This window comes from Penicillium expansum, assembly GCF_000769745.1.
Source record: "Penicillium expansum strain MD-8 chromosome Unknown contig276, whole genome shotgun sequence".
Lineage (NCBI taxonomy): Eukaryota > Fungi > Ascomycota > Eurotiomycetes > Eurotiales > Aspergillaceae > Penicillium > Penicillium expansum.
In genome coordinates, this window is record NW_015971413.1 from 292,994 (window position 1) to 301,353 (window position 8,360).

At 48.5% G+C, this 8,360-nt stretch overlaps 3 protein-coding genes across 3 annotated transcripts; 1 reads left to right on the plus strand and 2 right to left on the minus strand.

Annotated features, from left to right (window-relative positions):
- Nucleotides 1-1,711: 1,711 nt before the first annotated feature.
- PEX2_083830 (glycoside hydrolase family 72 protein) lies at nt 1,712-3,331 on the plus strand (the record flags this gene model as incomplete). Its single annotated transcript, XM_016745653.1, has 1 exon — nt 1,712-3,331. One exon carries the CDS (start codon nt 1,712-1,714, stop codon nt 3,329-3,331), a length of 1,620 nt encoding a protein of 539 aa, XP_016595552.1.
- Nucleotides 3,332-4,202: 871 nt separating this feature from the next.
- PEX2_083840 (mannitol dehydrogenase family protein) lies at nt 4,203-5,741 on the minus strand (the record flags this gene model as incomplete). The annotated part of the gene is made up of 1 exon (XM_016745654.1): nt 4,203-5,741. The coding sequence occupies one exon, from the start codon at nt 5,739-5,741 to the stop codon at nt 4,203-4,205; it is 1,539 nt and encodes a 512-aa protein (XP_016595553.1).
- Nucleotides 5,742-6,592: 851 nt separating this feature from the next.
- On the minus strand, nt 6,593-8,035 carry PEX2_083850 (uncharacterized protein; the record flags this gene model as incomplete). The annotated part of the gene is made up of 3 exons (XM_016745655.1): nt 6,593-6,929; nt 6,989-7,984; nt 8,022-8,035. The coding sequence occupies 3 exons, from the start codon at nt 8,033-8,035 to the stop codon at nt 6,593-6,595; spliced, it is 1,347 nt and encodes a 448-aa protein (XP_016595554.1).
- Between the last annotated feature and the right edge of the window lie 325 nt (nt 8,036-8,360).

An 8,360-nucleotide genomic window follows, 5' to 3' on the forward strand; every position in this document is an offset into this window, starting at 1 on the left:
AATATCCAGAAACAAAGTAATGATGAAGCAAAGAATCCATCCAGACCTCATATCAAACGGGTTATTTGGTCGCCAGAAAGCTTGGTAGAGCAAAATATGTACTATGAAGCTCCGAACGGGAGGGGATCAACTTTCTAGTACCTGCAAAGTACAGCAAAGTTTAACATAATTTGTTGGTAGTATATCATATGCTAGGGCCCACTTTTGACGTGATCCATGATATTCAGGGGGTTGGGGCTACCCCTGAGCTGCACTGCCTGGCCTCGAATGGCTGTATGCTATACTTTATGGGATGCCTTTTTCCGAGAAAAGGTTCCGGTATACGAGTACAATTATTCTCATGTACCGAAGATGGGTGTGATAACCTCGCTGGGGGATTGTCGGTGCCTGCTCTGCCGTCTGATCGCCCGTGCAAATTTACGGATGTGATACATATCGATGGTTATTGTCCCGAGTTGATAGTAGGATAACAATGAAATTTTACTGAATTGTACAATATATATGACATAAGATGTTGAGCCACTGTACAATGGTCAACCATAGCATTGACAGATTCAAGAATATCTAAGGTTATATATTGAAATGTCGTCTGCGCATTCTGAGCCCTTTTGCACCTGTTGGTGTGGTCTACCTACAATAAATCTTGAGAAAGGGAAGAATGTATCTTAAAAAAAAAACATCTAAATCAACTACCAAAAAAGACATGATAAGGCCGTATAAGAGACCGACTATTTTTATCATCAATCATGTGAAATGCGACTTGTATAGTAAGACATTGGGCCGAAATGTTCCAGAAGTATGGGGTACCTACTCCATATGTTGTACACGAACTCTTTAGGGCAATCCAACCATGCCATGGTTTGAGACTAGGATTGCAGTTTATAATTCTTATGTTGTATTCCGGGATGTATTTCTGTTCAAATGCTACGATTACAAGCCTTAGCCAAGGATGCCCAGAATTTCATTCTAAACTACGTCATAGCATTGATCGCCCTCGGCAACGGACAAGCTTTCGCATTTTGAATATCTTGTCTTTTATACTCCGTACAATATTGTATGTTGTATGTTGTATGTTGTACAGAGTATATACGTACACTTTGTGACCTGTGTCGGAATTATTTACCAGATGCTTTCATATATTAATATGAGAAAATTAATATGAGATTCCACACTCTCCAGTCAGGGTCCCCCAGGGTCTTTAGTGCATCATCAGCCGTCCGCGGGCTTACTAGCGCACGCCCTTGTTTCAGGGGCAGTGGCAAATTAAGCAAAGGACTCAACGGGAAAGGCTTGAAAGAAGGGAATAGTGGAGGGATAGTGGAGGAACAGTGGAGGGACAGTGCAGGGACAGTGGAGAGAAGTGGAAATGGTGGAGTACAAGGGCCAATGACCGGGAATATCAACTTCTTCCACTTTATTGCTGTTCATATGGATTGCCAATCACATCTTTCACTTGATTTACTGAAAACAAATATAGAAAAAAAGGAAATAGAGAAAAAGAATAACCAATCTACGATGATAGCACAATGATATACCCACATGAATGCGCGTACATACCCCCTTGGGTCCTCCACTTCCCCCTTCCAGGGTCTCTTTTCTTCTCCTCTTTTCCTGCGTGGATTTCCTCTTTCTTTCTTTTATTTACATTCGCTATCACTATAGACGGTGTGTACCCGTCAGACATTCTTTAGGATTTCAATTTCCTTGCAAAATGAAGGCCTCTATCATCGCTGGTCTCTCCCTCCTGGGAGCGGCCATGGCTGCCGATATTCCCTCTATTGAGATTAAGGGCAAGAAGTTCTTCTACTCCAACAACGGCACCGAGTTCTTCATTCGTGGTGTCGCCTACCAGCCCAACTTCACTGGTCGCAACGGTGCTTCTGGCACGGATTCATACACTGACCCGCTGGCCATCGACACCTGCAAGCGTGATATTCCTTACCTGACCCAATTGCGCACCAATGTTGTCCGTACCTATGCTGTCGACCCCAGCAAGAACCACGACGAGTGTATGAATGCCCTCGCCGATGCCGGTATCTACCTGATCACCGATCTGTCCTCGCCCAGCGAATCTATTGTCTCCGACGACCCTACCTGGAACGCGGATCTCTTCACTCGCTACTCCAAGGTCGTCGATGCCTTCGCCAAGTACCCCAACGTCATCGGCTTCTTCGCCGGAAACGAAGTCGCCAACAAGGTCAACAACACCGACTCCATGGCATACGTCAAGGCCGCCGTCCGCGACATGAAGTCCTACATTAAGCAAAAGAAGTACCGCAGTTCTCTCGCTGTCGGCTACGCCACCGATGACGATGCCACTGTCCGCGAAGGCGTCTCTAACTACCTCATCTGCGACGAGGCCGCCGACTCCATCGACTTCTTCGGCTACAATATCTATGAGTGGTGCGGCGACGCCACCTTCAAGAGCTCCGGCTACGAGGAGCGTACCAAGGAATTTGCAGACTACCCCGTTCCCGCCTTCTTCTCTGAGTACGGCTGCAACGAAGTCCGCCCCCGCGAGTTCACCGACGTCCCCGTCCTGTACAGTGACAAGATGACCGACGTCTGGTCCGGCGGTATCGTTTACATGTACTACGAAGAAGCCAACAAATACGGTCTCGTCTCCGTCGACGGCAACGACGTCAAAACCCTCCCAGACTTCACCAACCTCTCCAAGCAAATGGCCAAGGCAACCCCGACCGGCGTGGACTCAGCCAAGTACTCCGTCTCCACCACAGTCGGCCGCAGCTGTCCCACCATCGGCGCGGACTGGAACGCCGCCAGCAAGCTGCCCCCTTCTCCTAATGCAGACCTCTGCGAGTGCATGTACAACTCCCTCGAGTGTGTCCCCAACTCCGATATCACCGACAAGCAAGTCGGAACCACTTTCGGCTACCTCGGCGGCGAAAAGGGTGTCATGGACGGAGTCAAGAGCAATGCTACTACTGGCGTCTACGGCGCCTACTCCATGTGCTCGGCTAAGCAGCGTCTGGCCTGGGCTATGAACGTTTACTACCAGCAGAACAAGGCCAAGGCTGGTAGCGACGCTTGTGGCTTCAACGGTGTCGCTAAGACTAAGAAGTCTACTTCTGCCTCTGGCTCCTGCGCTACTCAGATGAGTGCCGCTGGCTCGGCTGGTACTGGTGCTGTCAGTGGTGGTCTTGCTGCTAGCACCGGTGCTGCTGCTTCTGGCACTGCTTCTGGTGGTGGTGCTACCTCGTCTGGTATTGCTGCTGGCACTGTTCCCCAGGCCGTCCACATTGGTGCTTGGCAGGCTGGTGCCTATGCGGTCGCTGCTGTTGCCTCTGGTGTCTTCATGATCATGCTGTAAACCTGAGAGACGTGGTTGCATATTCATGATTTAGACTTGTCTTTTGTTTTACTAGCTGTCTTACATAGCCCCCATCCAAGTTGGATTTTGTGGGGTTGGCTATTTTTGTAACATTGTTTATACATATTTCTATTTTAAACTACTAGCGGGTATTCTATTACCCCGCATATTACTTCAGAATCCACTGCTGATATTTGATTTAAATAATTCTCCCTTTTCTAGCTTGCATTATTAATTGGTAGTTCCAGGTATGTACAACATTTGGCTCTTCAGAATGTAATAGCGATAGCTGTGGACTCCTTGATTGGCTATGTATTTCGTGTTGTCATTGAGCGATCTTGATAGGCTATGGAGCATGACTATTGGCTCAAGCATGTCCAGGTGACATTCTCCATTTTTCCTACGCCCTCACTTTGCTTTTTTTGAAGTGCTCATCCCTTTTTTCGTAAAATTGAGCACGACTCATCAGGAGAAGGTGACCCCCGGGACCCCAGTCTGTCTACTCCGTACTCCACTTACAATGAAGGCCTGGAAAGTGGCTCCCGAGGTATATCAGAATGTAATAATTAAGATTTGGTCTAATCATCATAGACCACCATGGCTTTTTATCCCCGCCTACAAAATTTGCAGCTTGTTTCTCCCAAATAGACCCAGAAAACAACTCGCTTCAACCAGATCCGACAGGCCTCTCCAAAGAGCGAGGTCCATTCCAATATACAAGTACATACATATATAGTTAGGTAAATTTTATCTACCGTCTATCGCTATGTCGTAGTTTCTCCTAGGTATATTCACACCTGAGGACGCATGCAAAGAAATCGTACAACGCTCGCAGACACAAATGTAACTTTTTCGCCAAAACCAACCGCAATTAGATGGCGTCCTCAGGGAAGTACTCTTTGAGTGTTTCCAAAACGCCCTTTTCGGCGATGTCTTTCATGGCCTTCTCCATCTCATCGGTGAATCGTTTATATCCACGCAAGTCGTCACCGAAGAGGCTCTTGATTTGGAGCAGCCCGTGGGGGCCCTTGTCGTCTCCAGCTGCAGCCAGGAGCTCGTCAAGCATGGGATCAATGACCTTGAATGTTTTTCCGTGGTCATCGACGCCTTTGATATACAGGAACCAAGAGGCCGCGACGAAACACAGGCGGCGGAAAGGATATTCACGCTGCTCCTTCTTACTCTCCATAATCGCCTCGGCAATCGACGGCATGATGAACTGTGGGATCTTGCCGGAGGCATTGAGGCAGACGCGGGGCAACTGATCCATGATTGTTGAGTTGGAGAAGCGCTTCATGAGCGTTTTGCAATACTCATCAATGTCGACACCTGGAATTTCCGGCAAGAGGGGCTTCACCTCCATTTGCATCATCTCCCACACCAACTTGCGCAACTGTGGGTTCTGCATGACTTCGTGAACGTATTCGAAGCCTGCCAGTTGACCTGGGTAGCCGATGGCCGAGTGGCTACCGTTGAGCAGACGGAGCTTGTGCTTCTCGAACTGTTCGACGTCGTGGACATTCTTGACAACTTGGACACCAACCTTCTCGAATGCTGGGCGGTCGCCAACAAACTCGTCCTCGATAACCCATTGCATAAAGGGCTCTGTGACGACGGGCCATGCGTCCTGAATTCCGAAGTCCTCGGCTAGTGCCTTTTTGTCCTGCTCTGATGTCTGTGGTGTGATGCGGTCGACCATGGCGTTGGGGAAGGCACCTTTCTCGGCAATCCAATCTGCGATCTGAGGGTTGCGTTTGCGCGCAAATGACACTAACATGTTGCGTGTTATGGAGCCGTTCTTCTGCATGTTATCGCATGACATGACAGTAAAGGGGTCTTGTCTTTGCTTGTAGCGTTCTGCCAGGGCAGCGTAGAGGAAACCGAAGGTTGTGCGCGGTTTTTCTTCGTTCTCTGTTTTGAGGTCATTCACGATATCGGGGTGATCGCTTATCAGCTCGTGTGTGTTTTCGTTGTAGTAGTAGCCGCTTTCGGTGATGGTGAGCGACACAATACGGGTATCAGGGTGGGCCATCTTGTCGATGACGGCTTTTTGGTTGTCAGGGGCAAAGAGGTAGGAATTGATGCATCCAACAACATGGGCAAAGCTTCCTTTGTCCGAGCGCTCCATGACGGTGTAGAGGTGGTCCTGCTGTCTCAGGACATCACGCATGGTAGCATCGAAAGGCTGCAAGCCAACGCCGCAAATTGCGTAGTCAGTTGAGCCATGCTTCTCCATAAGCTGGTCGATGTAGACAGCTAGATGAGCTCTGTGGAAGCCGCCAACACCAACGTGGACGATTCCCTCCTTAATCGGGCGACGGAGGAAACGGTGGCTTGGGATTTGGATCCGCCCCTTGCCTGCCTTTCCAATTAGTTCCAGGTTCTTGCTGTTGAGCCTTAGGGGTGCCATTGTGGTCAAAGAGATTGAAAGAAGAGTGAGCTTGAAAAAAAAAAAAGATGAAAGGTTGGCGGCTGAATCAAGCTACATACGAGGGTCACCGCTGGTTTTGACCGCTGATCCTGGAAAATGTCCTGGGCGAATATTACATCATGTGGACAAAACCGCCACCCCTGAAGGTGTCCACCTTCCTGCGACTGCAAAGAGCCATATGGAATAATCCTTTGGCATCTGATTAGTTTGTTTTTGGCAGTGGACCAGTCTGTTCCCAGCTTTGGGAAAGTTGTGACCGTCTAATAATAAAAACACCTTGCGTCAGAGCTGTCCGCTTTCGACCTCGGGGGCCGAGAACGTTCTTCTGCCGACGCACCGGCCCCTTTCGGGAATTTTGTTTAGCTCTCGGGATTCTTTTAAAAGGTCAAGACAAGACATGGTATGGGGTTTCCCTGTACGGAGTATAGAAAAAATAAATAAAAACTCTGGCAGACTGAAAAGTACAGTTGAATATGTTGATATTGTTTGTGAGATCATAGCTGAAATGGGAAAGCCCCACCCGAGGGAATCCGGTCTGGAGTTGCCACTTTTGAATAATTTGGAATGAAGGGATAACATATAAGACATTATCAGCCACCTCCTTTCATCAATTGGTAAGATGGCCGAGTTGGTCTAAGGCGCCAGGTTAAGGTATACCTTGACTCAACAACTAGCAATAGTTTCCTGGTCTCGCAAGAGGCGTGGGTTCAAATCCCACTCTTATCATGTCTTTTTGCTTTTTTTTCCTCCTTACTATTATAGGCGGCTATCTTCGTTGAAATATATTCAAATCGCTATTCCAATTCACCATACATGGCCCCAACTCAAAATCATATATGCGGGATGCTAGACAACCAATCCGGGGTAATGTAAGAATCAGCCGGAAGGGCCCTCAACGACGAGAGCATAAGCGCAAAGGTCCCAAAACGTGCTATAAAGTACAGATACAAAGATCCATCGGCAAGCACAATTTCAAGCACTGTGACAGGAGAATTCGGATCCCCCAGGCTCCTCATGCACGAAGGGAGCAGTTTCTTTCCCGCAAGCCACACGGCGATGAGAGGCCCTTGAGCAACGACCAGTGGGATGAAGGACGATGAAATTGCAATCAATGTGAAAACCCGCCAAGCTATCTTTTCAGCTTCTGTGGGGAAGATAAAATTCCATCTATGAATTTTGATTATCAGCGCGATCCTGACCCGTGAGAGAAAATATACACTACCTACCCAGCAACATGGATCCCACTAAAAGAAATAGCAATGAAAGTGGCAAAGACAGCAGTTAAAGCCTTTCTACCATGAGATAATTGGATTGCACTATCTTCACCAGCAGATGGAAACCGCGCTGGTCCATCGGCAAAGAAAAAAGTGAAACGCCCAGAGCTATCCTTTAGGGCGGGCGGAGGAGTACTCTCAGAAGGAAGACCTCGCAGATGAACCCAACCCTGTGGACTTGCATCCATAATCCTCTGGACTTCCTCTGGGATATCGTCACGACTATATCTTAAGGCAATGTTGATTGTGGTAGCCATGTCTTTAGGCTTATTCCACCAGAAGCCATAAAGACAGATCCCGCAGGCGACATACGCGACCGTCCCAAGCTCAAGCGGCGATATGGACAGCGAATAAGCCGCTCGGGTCACGATATTGCACATCGCCCAGAGGCTCTGTAAAACCGTAAACACTATCCCCAGGGCATCAACCTTCGCTCGATCCTGGATATCTTCGTCACGGAAATCGGAGCATGTAATCATCCCCGCTCGGATAAAAACCAGGATATTCCTCGGTGTGACGGTATACAGCCAGTGGTCCTGCGTCTGTAAGGCCAGACCGCCCATCTTGACACAATACCCCTGAGGGATGCTCCAAGAGTGCACCAGCTGTCCTTGGGCCTCACCCTTTGGCTCATCCACCAAAGCTTGGGCAGAATTACATGAAGCAGCTGTACTCCTTGCTGCAAACATTTCCACTACTGTGCCCCAAGCTATCACCTCGGGGCAGAGCACGGTCAGCAGCCATAGGAAGATTTTGACGGCATTGCGCTGGGATGCACTCCAGCTGCGGGGTGGGACGTCAACACGGAGAACAGTCCACGTGCAGGCGAGGATTGTAGAAAAGCATGTCCACACTATCGTCCATGTTGATCGGGAGTTGTCATCGAATTGCCAGCCTTCGAGAGTAGTGTTTGTGACCGCCTGCGAAGGCTGCGCGAGCAGGCAAATTCTGATATAACATTGTAGGTTTGCAACTCACCTATAACCCGTCGCTTTCCATATAGTCTCCAAATTGATTTTGTAGGATACGGAAGAACATCACACTCGCATCATTTAATGACATTACTAATATCCATACAATGTCTTTTATAACCATTGTCCTTTTTGACTCTTACTCTGAGTGGTAAGTTTGAACTCTTTCATTTTTTTTTGGTATCTCTCTAACTTGCTTTTTAAAGGCGATGCCAATTTCCGCCGGCAAGGAGATGGGGGAAGAGATAGACGGGGGGGCTGGTTTGACCGGAGGAGCAGAATAGTAGCAAAGCTGACGACCGCCGTAAACATTATCTGGATACTTGTGGTATTCCCCCCCCCCCCCCCCCCCC